The sequence below is a fragment of the Triplophysa rosa genome, linkage group LG13 (assembly GCF_024868665.1).
Source record: "Triplophysa rosa linkage group LG13, Trosa_1v2, whole genome shotgun sequence".
In the NCBI taxonomy this organism is placed as follows: Eukaryota; Metazoa; Chordata; class Actinopteri; order Cypriniformes; family Nemacheilidae; genus Triplophysa; species Triplophysa rosa.
Genome location: NC_079902.1, coordinates 11,013,677 through 11,025,004, shown reverse-complemented (window position 1 = coordinate 11,025,004; position 11,328 = coordinate 11,013,677). Strand labels below are relative to the sequence as shown.

The 11,328-nt window shown below is 35.5% G+C and overlaps 2 protein-coding genes across 2 annotated transcripts; both read right to left on the bottom strand.

Moving 5' to 3' along the window:
• Positions 1–4,595: 4,595 nt before the first annotated feature.
• On the bottom strand, positions 4,596–6,698 carry fgl1 (fibrinogen-like 1). Its single transcript, XM_057349439.1, has 7 exons — positions 6,467–6,698; positions 6,179–6,353; positions 5,897–6,056; positions 5,724–5,821; positions 5,530–5,618; positions 5,189–5,376; positions 4,596–4,931 (listed from the first exon to the last, which is right to left on the bottom strand). The coding sequence occupies exons 1-7, from the start codon at positions 6,533–6,535 to the stop codon at positions 4,772–4,774; spliced, it is 939 nt and encodes a 312-aa protein (XP_057205422.1). The 5' UTR covers positions 6,536–6,698; the 3' UTR covers positions 4,596–4,771.
• Positions 6,699–7,383: 685 nt separating this feature from the next.
• asah1a (N-acylsphingosine amidohydrolase (acid ceramidase) 1a) lies at positions 7,384–10,922 on the bottom strand. The gene is made up of 14 exons (XM_057349438.1): positions 10,807–10,922; positions 10,640–10,686; positions 10,422–10,512; positions 10,194–10,277; positions 9,726–9,804; positions 9,570–9,644; positions 9,451–9,496; positions 9,208–9,352; positions 9,060–9,114; positions 8,796–8,877; positions 8,450–8,581; positions 8,238–8,361; positions 8,047–8,103; positions 7,384–7,957 (listed from the first exon to the last, which is right to left on the bottom strand). Exons 1-14 carry the CDS (start codon positions 10,897–10,899, stop codon positions 7,868–7,870), a joined length of 1,200 nt encoding a protein of 399 aa, XP_057205421.1. The 5' UTR covers positions 10,900–10,922; the 3' UTR covers positions 7,384–7,867.
• Between the last annotated feature and the right edge of the window lie 406 nt (positions 10,923–11,328).

The window sequence follows — 11,328 nt, the reverse complement described above, 5'->3', positions numbered from 1 at the left end:
ATAGAAATAGTAGTTCTGTCATGACAACTCTCAGAGGGTTTAGCATGGTAGTGTACATGACATATAAATGTATTTGGTCTTGGCGGAATAGATCTGCTACGCTGCTGCAACTGATGCTGCTGAGGAGCAAGTACTGAGACTTGCTACTGCCAATACATTCACAACATGCTGCTGTGTGCATGTAAGGAATGCTGCTGCTGCACATATAACATATTTGAATAAACCCCCGACATAGCAGGAGACACAGAATGGACAATACAAGCCAAGAAACAGAACGCCCCCCAACAACAGATCTTTCGCCAAGAGATATGTACTGCTGCTGCCCCGAAGGGCTATGTCAGGGCAGGGACTTCAACTACTTTTCTTTGAGGGACAGATTCCAAAAGTATAAATAGACTTGAAGAACGGTGTGCTTTAAGAAATGCACGTCCTGACGCCACATCATTAAAAGTCCAAAACGCTGCTACATTCAATACAAAAGTAATTCCCGCGGCTCATAAAGACAAAAGACACCAGTTAGGTGTTGACACTGGGCATTACTGTTTCCAAATAGGTTATAAAAAAAATTCTCAGTAAAATTAAACCATGATTCAGCACATAATGGTCCAGTTTCACAGACACGGCTTAGTTTAAAGCCAGGACTAGGCCTTAGTTAAATTAGGATATTTAAGTGGCTTTTATTAAAATGCCTTAGATAAAAACATTTCTGGTGTGCATCTTGAGACAAAACAATGGCAAGGACATATTTAAAGATATGTCAGGGCAATTTATTTTCAGTTAAGACAGATCGAATTTTCATTTTATTCTTGGACTAGTCTTAAACCTTGTCTGTGAAAGAATCCATTCAGATTGGGCAAATATTGCCCATTTTGATTAAGCAACCAATTAAGTAATTTATTGCAGTTCATTGAACAGTGAGCTGCTTCGTGAACATTTCTTTTATAACCCTCCCTCACAAACATTTTTACAACAGCAGATAATACAACAGGTTCAGCATTGTTACTTTAGCTATTTGTTTAATTGGCTAATCATCAATAGTTTTAAATACTGATTTGTAAAACCAGGATAAAGTCTCATAATGTAGTTGTGAGATAACAAGCATCAAGTTTGATTTTTCAACCATTAATTTCAATCTTTGACATGGCCCTACTTTTTATAAAAGAAATGATATAGGAAACGGTTTTCTATATTTACATAGAAAACAGTAAATAGAAAATGACATTAGCTGGGTTTTCACAGGCAGGGTTACACTTACAAACAGTACAAGTCCATACCAATGCACATCAAATACAATGCTTCTATAAGCAGAACCTAAACTGTAACAATGTACCTATATGAGGTCTGTGCAGGCACCTGCTCTGGAATACAAAGCTTCTGGCCCTTGAGCTTTCTACAGATTCAAGATAATGAAGAGCAATACTTGTTTATGACATGTTTACACTTATAATCAAAGTTAAACCTACCTAACCCATCAAACCTGAGCTCCTTCTTTTAAAAAAAGGACAACAACAAACCCATTTCATGTCTTCAAATGAACAAGGAACTTGTTTGTGCCCGGCTCATGTTGCCCATGAGGTCATGCCTCCCTCTAAACCATAATCTATTTCCTGATCTCTGCCTTTAAATTGTCTTTTGCACCTGACATTAACATATCAGAGGCCTAGGGTTCTGCCTTTTTTCTCTATAAATAACACAAGGGGTAAACAAAGGTGTGACCTATGGATAGCAGAGGAGTGAATAAATGTTCAGTAGTAGCGTTAGGTGTAAAATATAACCTTGTCCTTGTAACTAATGAAATGAGTATTATTTTTCGTCATTTGCGTGCTATATATATTTGGTTCCACAAAGAACCATTCAGTCAAAGGTTCTTTAAAGAACCATTCAGTCAAAGGTTCTTTAAAGAACCATCTCTTTCTTAATTTGTATAATCTGAAGAACCCTTTTTCGCCACAAAGAACCTTTTTTGAAACAGAAAGGTTCTTCAGATGTTAAAGGTTCTAAGCAGATTTTTTTAAGAGTGTACAGTAGATGTAAGCCTGAAAAGATCTGTTTAATGGTGATTCAAGAAACGCTGCTTTAAAATCTGGTTGAACCAAATGTGGTCACCAAACGGTCTGACAAACAGATAAAACCAGCTTTACTAATAAGGGACTAAATGTAAATAGTAAGTAAAGAAGTGCATTTTGGGGTAAGATAAACATTTACTAGGACTTTTTAATTTCTGTAAATAGCGCATTTCACTTACCCAGCAAACAAGCGCGATTCCACAGGCTTCACTATTTTTTTTACGTTAACAGCAGCGCGTGCACTGCACAGGTGAGGCTCAAGCGCCGTTTAAATGACGTCACTGCGTGAGAGACGAGAAGAGTCTGGCTGCAGACTATGCACTATCAGCCGCACATGCGCATTATGACACATGGGCCGTACTCAATACCAAGTTCGCAGAGTCCGGACTTGCGTCCTTCCAAGATCGGACTTGGCAAGTTCGACTCAGAAGAATGAACTCCCGAAGACGCAAGGAGGCAAGTCCAGTTATTTTACAAATGGAACAGCAGCGTACTTGATAGCGCAGCTCAGCACCTCATGCTTCAATCAGCGTCAATGTATATCTTTTCGTTTTTTATTTTTAATGTACATATTAAATGTAATTAGCAAAACGTGTGTAATACGATATTATACAGCTGCCTCTGTTGTATTTTAAAACTATTAAACATTAATATGTGGTTCAGGCAATATTTGCCTACTCTGATTATATTAATTTCGTTTGAAATAAAATTGAATATCAAACAACGTACTCTTCTCGTTTTCAATTCAAATAAAAAAAGCGGGAAAGACGGTGGTGGAAAAAATAGACACAGAAAAAAAGGAAAGTGAAATAAGTAAAACGATCAATTAATCAATCAAAATGGAACCACTACAGCAACGCTATTGGCAGTAGTATATTTCAGGAGCACTTGCCGAAGTAGGGCTGGCCTCGGCAAGTATATAAGCGCTGACTACCGGGGATCTCCCACCTCAGAAATCGTCTGAAGAAATTTTCAAATAGTGGCTAACCTTATAATTCAACGCCAGATTTGAAGTCTAAACAACCATATTCTCGCCTTAAATTCTCGTGACATAATAACAATAGTATTTCCAAATGTATTACTTACAGTTGTGCGTTCTCTCTTCCGCCACTACGGAACGTCAGTTGGAGCGAACTGAATTCTGGGTTATGGCCCGTATCAAGTCCGCACAAGTCACCTCCCTATGCAACCTCGATAAAAGGGGCGGAGCAAGAACACATCCGGGGATTTGAACTGTACTTGGCTAGATGTGAACTTTGATTTGGAACAGAACTAAAACTGATAAAGATAAAAAAAAACAAAAAAACAAAAAAACAAAAAAAGACAAGGAGGAATATTGAGAAACGGCCAGTGCATGTGTCCGAGTGCGCATGTGCGGCTGAGAGTGCATGGTTGTGTCCCAATTCGGGGGCTGCGTGCTTTGAAGGCTGCATTTTAAGACCAATTGCGTCACAGCAGCGCGACTGAAGGCTGGTAAGGCTGTCCCGATTCAAAGGTTGCTTCAAAAGCATCCCCAAAATGCGACCTTAATTCCGCAGGTTTTTAAGGATACAACAAATGTATCCTTCACAGCTTTAGCTATCCCGAGATTCATTGCGCGCCTGTAACGGCTTGAAATTTTTTAACAATCTATCAAATCTTTAGTTAAATAAAAGTATGTAATTCACAAAAACGGTCGATTTCAGTGTTTTAATATTATATATGATGTTGTTAATTAACATTATTGGTGCATTATTGTGTTTTTTGAATTTGTAAGGTTGGTTAATTTAATATACTGTTGGGCTGTTTTAATCTACATATTCTCGAAAATAAAATATATTTTTTCTGGCTCCGTGTTTGTTTAAAAAAGTCAGAAACGTCTCTGCTGTGTCCTGCTGGCACCACGCAACAGGATCAGCAGGTGACGCAAATCACGCAATTAGGAAATCCTCCGAGAGGCTAGACCGTCTCATTTCAGTTCACTTCTTGAACTTTTGAGGCTGCGTGCTTTGAAAACCAAGTCCTCGTTTTGAAGTCCGCGACCTTAAAGGTTGCAGCCCCTGAATTGGGACACAGCTCACGTGTCCGAGTGCGCATGTGCGGCTGAGAGTGGATGTGTCCGAGTGCGCATGCGCGGCTGAGAATGCATTGTCTGCAGCTAGACTCTATTGTGAGAGACGCAAACCGCGAAAGTTTTCTGTCATAACTCCTTTGTGTCTTTTTGTATGAGTGTTTATCATGTTCATGTTTGTATATTCTGTAATAATAAAAATGTTTTAAAAAATTATGTCGGAGCATCCTTAAGGGAACATTGATCAATTCTTCATATTTTTGACTGAAATTATTTGCTTACTCAGTTCAGATAAAATAAGCTCAAGGATGTATAGCCTACTTTTCTCCTTTTCCTTTTTGAAAACAACTTTTTCAATGTATATTCAATGTAGAAATTTTTCATGTATTTGTGTATTTTTAAATTGTACATCATTTCCAACAAAAAACTTGGAAGTTCGAGAAACACAGCTAGAAAGGCAGAAGACGCAGCAATAATGTCTTGAACACTTTATTGTAGGCTACTACATACAGGTGAGGTGCTTTTTAAACTAGATGTGTAAATAGTCAAGAAACTGAGGTTCACTAATAAGCTTGATTATAATGTTATTTGCCATCGTCCACAAATTCATCTCCTTTTAAAAACTCATACCAATACAATGACAGATCAATACGTCTTAAACATCGTTAGGCTCAAAGCTTGCTGGTCTGATCTTCATTTGAACAGATTTGAGAGAGTACCACCAGCCGTGCCATGGGTACCACACTATTCCATCATCAGTCACTGCACTGTACGGACCTCTGCGGTAGAATCCATTCAGATTAGCAGAGTGACATCTAAAGGAATAAAAGCGAAAGAGCATGTTTTTGCATTGTAAATTCTCATCTATGCTGGGCTCTTTCTATCTGCTTTTCTTTATTATTTAAAGTTAAGCATTAAAAACATTTTTATTTTAAATAAAAGTTTAGTTTTGTAATGCATGAAATGAATATGTTACCACAATTATATATTTTTATAATTATATTAAATTAAATTATATTTAAATAATTTCAGGCATTTACACCTTCGATATTTTTTTTAAAAACTTTCTAACCTGTTAAACCACCAGCCACCCTTGTCCTCCTGAGCACAATTGCGATCGTAGCGGTCATTATCCCGGTCTCGTGTACTGAATTTCATTCCTTGGTGGCTGGCCCACCACTGAACCTCAGGATGATAACTGCCAGAGAGAGCATCACCTGCATTTCCAGTGTATTCACCAAACTGTAGCTGGTAATGATTCTGACAATGTCAAATGGGATAGTTAGAACACTAAACAATAAACACCACACAGAGATAAAAAATTTAATCTATAAATGATATTCATACATTTGTACATATTCATCCTTATGTCATTAATCACAGTATGAAAAGATTAATTTAATACAAATAAACCTGTTCATTATCCACTTTAATCTTTTTGTACACTGCATACCGGTGGCTACCCTCAAAGTCTTCTAGATTGATTCTTAGATTGTAATCATCTGCAAAACACAAAGTGTTTTAATGAAATGGCAATGACACATATTTTTAGAAGTATTTCTGAAAAATTAAGGTAGAAATAAAAAAACTATGTAGAAATAACTCACCTTGAGATGTCAAATAATACAGATTGTCATTTCCTAACCAGAACTCTCCATCAGCAGATTGCATGTCACCAAATCCGTTTTTGTAATCATTCCAATCTCTAAAAATTAAAACGTAAAATTAAGGTTTTCATTGCTTAAGTAATATACATATCTCAGTATACAAATGGCCATACCTTTCAAATGACTGCCCACCATCTGAACGTCTCTGGAAAATTGTCCATCCACCCCCATCAGACATATCGCAGTATACTCGGATCTTGGCTGGACTTGTCAAAGGTTTAATCATGTAAAATCCACTTTGCGTGTGACCATCTTTGAAAATCTGAGCACAATCTACATATGACAGAATGATTTTTGTTAGTAGGCTACCACATTGTGCCATTGAAGTCAGACAAATACAACATACACAAAAAGAATGTCCGCTCTTAAGAAAATGATAAAACTAAAGCTTTAACCTATGTATTGTTTGTCACGCAGGTCAAAAAATGTGCCCTCATTTAGGGAAGACTGATCTCTATGGTTGAGATTCAACAGGCGTTGGATAAGCTCCTGTTGCTTTGTATCACGAAGTTGCAGGCTTTTCAGCTGTGCATGAAGGAGATTTATCTCTTCTTGGCATCCTTCGTGTGACTAAACACACAAAAACACAAATAACATTTCTTTTTAGTTACTTTAGTTTAATGTTCAAATGTTATTTACATAAACAAAATAGAAGCAAAAAGTGTATTTTAGCTAAAACTTACAGACTCAGACAAATCCAGAGTAAAAAGTATCCAAATGATGAGCAAAAATGACATTTTACTTGTACTCATTTAAAAAACGTATTTAAAGAAGGTTGTACTCCAAACTAGTAATCTTGTAAGACTTAATCCAGAGTTTCAGAGCCCTCTGTTCAGTTCATGTAGTAAAGAACAACTTCAACATGTTTAAATGCTCATGGGGTCTGTTCTGGGTGTTTGATAAACTTTCCTGCTGGATGTACGCTGCTTTGAGCTGAGTCATACCGGAACAAAACAGATGTGTGGATAACTACAAACAGATCCAACTAACAATTGAATAGTCACAAACAACACAAAACTATATTGTGAATCTGCAAATTGAGAAGATCAGTATCATTTTACAAACTTTACTGAAAAAGGTTATTAAATACTCCAATTTAGAAATAGTTTTAAAGTTAAGTTAGGGTACCATCTAATTGAAATATAATACATATGTAAAACTAAAACAATAATATTACTTTGGAAAGGACATTAAATAGTCCATTTAATAGAACATCTTATCCGTATAGGTTTAAATAGCGGATTTGATACACCCATAAAAATAGAATGAGGAAAATATGTGTGAAGCACAAGGTTCACCACCCCCATCACATTCATCCCTGACAAGTGTTTTGCCCATACAACATAAAGTATTTTTATACAAACACTGATAAATAAGACATTTTGAAGAAAGTTGGTAACTGCACACTTCTGTTGTATGAATGGGGTCCAGTTAACAACATTCTTCAAAATATCTTCTTTTGTGTTCTGCAGAAGAAATTAAGTCATACACGTGAAGAGGGTGAGTAAATGATGACAAAATTTTTTAGGGGTGAACTATCAATTTAACTTCTCAACAGAAGTCTAGTGTTTATCAAAGGAAAAACATTTAAAGCAAAGTCAAAAATCAAAGCATTTCACTGCTTAGCAGTTTTGTTTTATACATTTATTGGCTGTCTTTAGACAACACTCCAAATACTAATATTCAGTAATAAGGACCAGTGCTTGTTATTTTTTTTACCTGAATATCCATCATATTCAAAATGTCATGACAAACTACAAAAATACTTTTCAGAATTATCACCAAATATTTGCAGAAAAATAGATTTCAATGGAACATCAAAGTAAGACAGCAATTATTTACATGAACGTTGTATCCACCTGTGGAACATTTAGAATACTATTTTAAATTTCTATTTAAAATGTTTTTAACAATGGAAACATTTATGCTTGTTACAATGGCACATGTAATGCTATGATGAGATTTCAAATGCAACAAGTTGACGTAAAGAGGTTTGTTATACAATACATCAGAGGTAGAGTTGCAATCGTCACAATTTTAACAATTTCTGCAATGACAGAAACAGATGATTCAGCGATGACAGATCACCATGGTGTGCATGGATTTGGACAGTCTCTGACATATGACTCCAAAGTTCCAGTTGACACTTCCATGAGGGAGGTGTAAGTTGTCAACTGTAAAGGCAACGGAAACATTTTATTTGACATCATTACATAAACACAACTGCATGGCTGATGACGATTCATTTAAAAGCTACACTTACCTTATTAAGGACTGGTTTTGTCGACAGAACGTCATATAATGTTGCCAGAGAAATGTTCTGTAGAAAATATCCTTTAGTTATTTGAACATTTGACTTTGGCATTGCTACCCATGCTGCCCAAGTTCAGATGCTGAAATCAGCAGTCAATAATAATAAGTTAAGTATTCAAATATTTTACATCATACACATACCCCTTGTGTGGTTTGATTCATGCACGTCATCGCTGGTGTTCTGCGGTCATCCACAGCTAAAGGCTTTTCCCAGTGATCATAGTTAGTTTCCAGAACATACCATCGCACAAGCTTCATATCAAGTCTGCAAAATCATCAACAGTAACAACAAGCGTAGAAGGCAATTTATACAGACAGAAATAGCATTTTTCTGTGTGATACAATTTACTCACTCCCAGATGTCTAATGTGTTTATTCGAGTTCTGGTTATCACACAACCCTGGCCTGTTTGGTTCCCACCCAAGATGAAGTAAGCTGGTGCAAGCAGTTTTGTCTGAGACAGCTGGTTCTTGGCATCCTCATAACTATAAGTAAACAAAAGAGTAATGTTGCATAGTTTTTTATGACAAATTCAACACACCTTGATACAAATTCTCTCTGGTTACTAAAGCTGTTTACTACTTGGTTTGGTCTAATATTTTGCAAGTCAATACAAAAAAGGAAGGAAAAGTATGTGAACTTTTCCTCATACGTGTGCAATAGTGGAAGTTGTGGGTTTTTGTAGCATGTTGATTCTACCTGGTAGCATTTTCTAGGACTTTACGAGTAAGAAAACTCATCCACATTCCATCCCTTTTCCCAAGAATCCATTCCAGGATCCCTGTGAGAATTCATAATGTTATTTAGCCAGTCGACCATCAAGAAGCCTTGCTTACTTTTTGCTCATGTTTGAAAAAAAAATGTTTCATGTAATGGCAGTTTCAACATTCAAGCTTTCAACATTTGAGCAGAAATGTTTATAAGCATGTCACTTAAATTTAATCTGCGTGTCCAAAGTCTTACCTATGTATCCTCCATCAAAGTTGAAACGTTCATTCATTGTTAAGGTCAATACACCCTACAACCGTAATAAAGTATCATCAGTAAAATCTTCACATCTTTAAACAAAGATAAGCATTATATTTTCGTATCTTCTACTGTATACACATACAGGTCTAATTCCAGTGAGCATGCCAACATATCCAGCAAAGGTGGTAGATTTAAAGATTGTTTGGTTGTCCCGTTCAAATTTAACATTTACAACAAGTGGCTTGAGTTTCTCAGTTAAAGTCCATGTTTTATTTTCTAGATCCCACCTAAAGAAGAAGCAAAACATTTGTATTACTTTTATAGCAAGGAATGAGTATGGTGTACAATAAATACAACAAAATATGTATAAACAAACACATCCTACCCCATAAACAATCCAAAATCCAAATTCCGGGCATGATAAATATTTCCTGAAAGAAAGAGCATGTGTAAAACAAGCCATTTAATTCATACTGTATGTAAACATAACTTGTATCTTCTCACCCTTCAAGTCTTCGGCAACAAGTGATGTGCAAACAGTGAAAACCTCATAAAAAATATTAAAGAGCGTGATTTCACCTAGACAGACACACAAGGAAAATATTTAATGAAAACTCAAATCTTTTAAATGTTCAGAAGTTTTACAATAGAAAATCTCACCAAGAGGGACACCAGAAATGTCTGCTATTCCTTTAATCTCTTCATTAAAAGGGTATGGAAGTGTGTCCACAATCAAAGGCTACAAAGCAAAAAATAATTCTATAATTATATACTATGAAGAGTTTGGTTCCAAAATGAGATAACTCAAAATTCATGTTTTTTATTATGTTATCATATTTTTATTGTGTTTTATTGTGTAAGTTAGCTGTATTTTTTTAGTTATTATGGCTTAAAACAAACCGACTGCAGTTTGATTGATATTAATTGGAAGGCACAATAAAAAACATTATTTTTAAAATGTTTTTAAAACGGAGTTCTCTCTATATTTATATTTATATGTATATATTGTTAAGTATATTATAATTAATATATAATATATAGAAGAAATACAGTGATATCAAAATATTCACAGCACTTTAAGAGTGATTTAAAAAATGTCTGTAAATGTTCATGCATTTGATTGCTTACCAGCTCTCCATCCACTAAATCGATAAGCTTTCCTTGGAAAAAACCCTTAGCCATGTCTTTTATCGTCTGTACCATTGAAATCAACTGAAAAGCAAAATTTAAATCAATCACAGCCTTCTTATTTAACACAAACAGTCAAATGTTTTCAAGCATCTTAAACTCAATAAAGCAGCAAATAGTATGAAATCATAAGTCCCATGGAAATCTAAAGAAGTCATGGTCACTCACCTCAGTATTTCTATCTTTGATCACTTGCGTCCACCGCTCGCTTGGGGGTAAATTAAGATTTACCGTGTACCACGTCACATTACCTTTATACCTAGATACATTCAACATCACAAGAAATCAACATATACTGTAGCACAGCGCACATCACAAAACATATGCAATGAAAGAAAAGTTATTTCTTTTTTATTATTACATATAAATAATGTAAAATCACGTACGTTGGTCCTTTGGGAGGATACATTCCAGTTCTGCATTCCTCAAAACGCTGCAAATGAAGACAGTAATGAGATGATCATGGCACCAGCAGCTCTCCAAACATGATAATACATTTTATGAACCAGTCCAGAACTAGTTATAGTGGAGAAATAACTGCATTAAAGCTTACCCCTTGAGCACACTGTGACAAAAGCAATAAAACGATAAAGCCAATGTAACGAACTAAATTGAGCTTCATTGCTGTTTCGTGAAGTTTTTCCATTTCTCTCACTGTACGGAAGACAATATACTGCACGATGGAATGTACCAAACTGGATAGGGGTGCATAGAAATAATACATTTATTTGCGAATCGTTAAGGGATTGGTATGTTTTGTTTAATTAAAATATTAATAAGAAAATAAATTAAAATAGCAAAAAATTGCTTTGGGTGATTTGTTTGTGCTTGTTTATGAGTTCACTATACCACTGAACTACCCCTGAGTTTAGTTGTACTCCGAACATAAACAAGGAAGTTCAAGTGCATTCGTTTGAACAACGTGATTTGGCTGTGCGAAAACAGGGTTTGTAGTGGCATGTTCGGTGTCTTTATTATACATCCAGATTGTTACAAAATTATTGAAGATTTTGAAATATATACAAAATTTGTTGGAGCTTATAAAAGTTTACTGTCTCTTAACTCCTCATAGGAG

Excerpts from the sequence above, each read along its gene's own strand:
- fgl1 (XM_057349439.1), bottom strand. The coding sequence starts at position 6,535 with ATGAGTACAAGTAAAATGTCATTTTTGCTCATCATTTGGATACTTTTT. Across the intron at positions 5,619-5,723 it reads GTATTATTTGACATCTCAAG|ATGATTACAATCTAAGAATC; the intron begins GTGAGTTATTTC and ends TGTGTTTTGCAG. Across the intron at positions 5,377-5,529 it reads TTAAAGTGGATAATGAACAG|AATCATTACCAGCTACAGTT; the intron begins GTTTATTTGTAT and ends TGACATTGTCAG.
- asah1a (XM_057349438.1), bottom strand. The coding sequence starts at position 10,899 with ATGGAAAAACTTCACGAAACAGCAATGAAGCTCAATTTAGTTCGTTAC. Across the intron at positions 10,278-10,421 it reads TCAAAGATAGAAATACTGAG|TTGATTTCAATGGTACAGAC; the intron begins GTGAGTGACCAT and ends TTTGCTTTTCAG. Across the intron at positions 8,582-8,795 it reads GTCCTAGAAAATGCTACCAG|TTATGAGGATGCCAAGAACC; the intron begins GTAGAATCAACA and ends GTTTACTTATAG.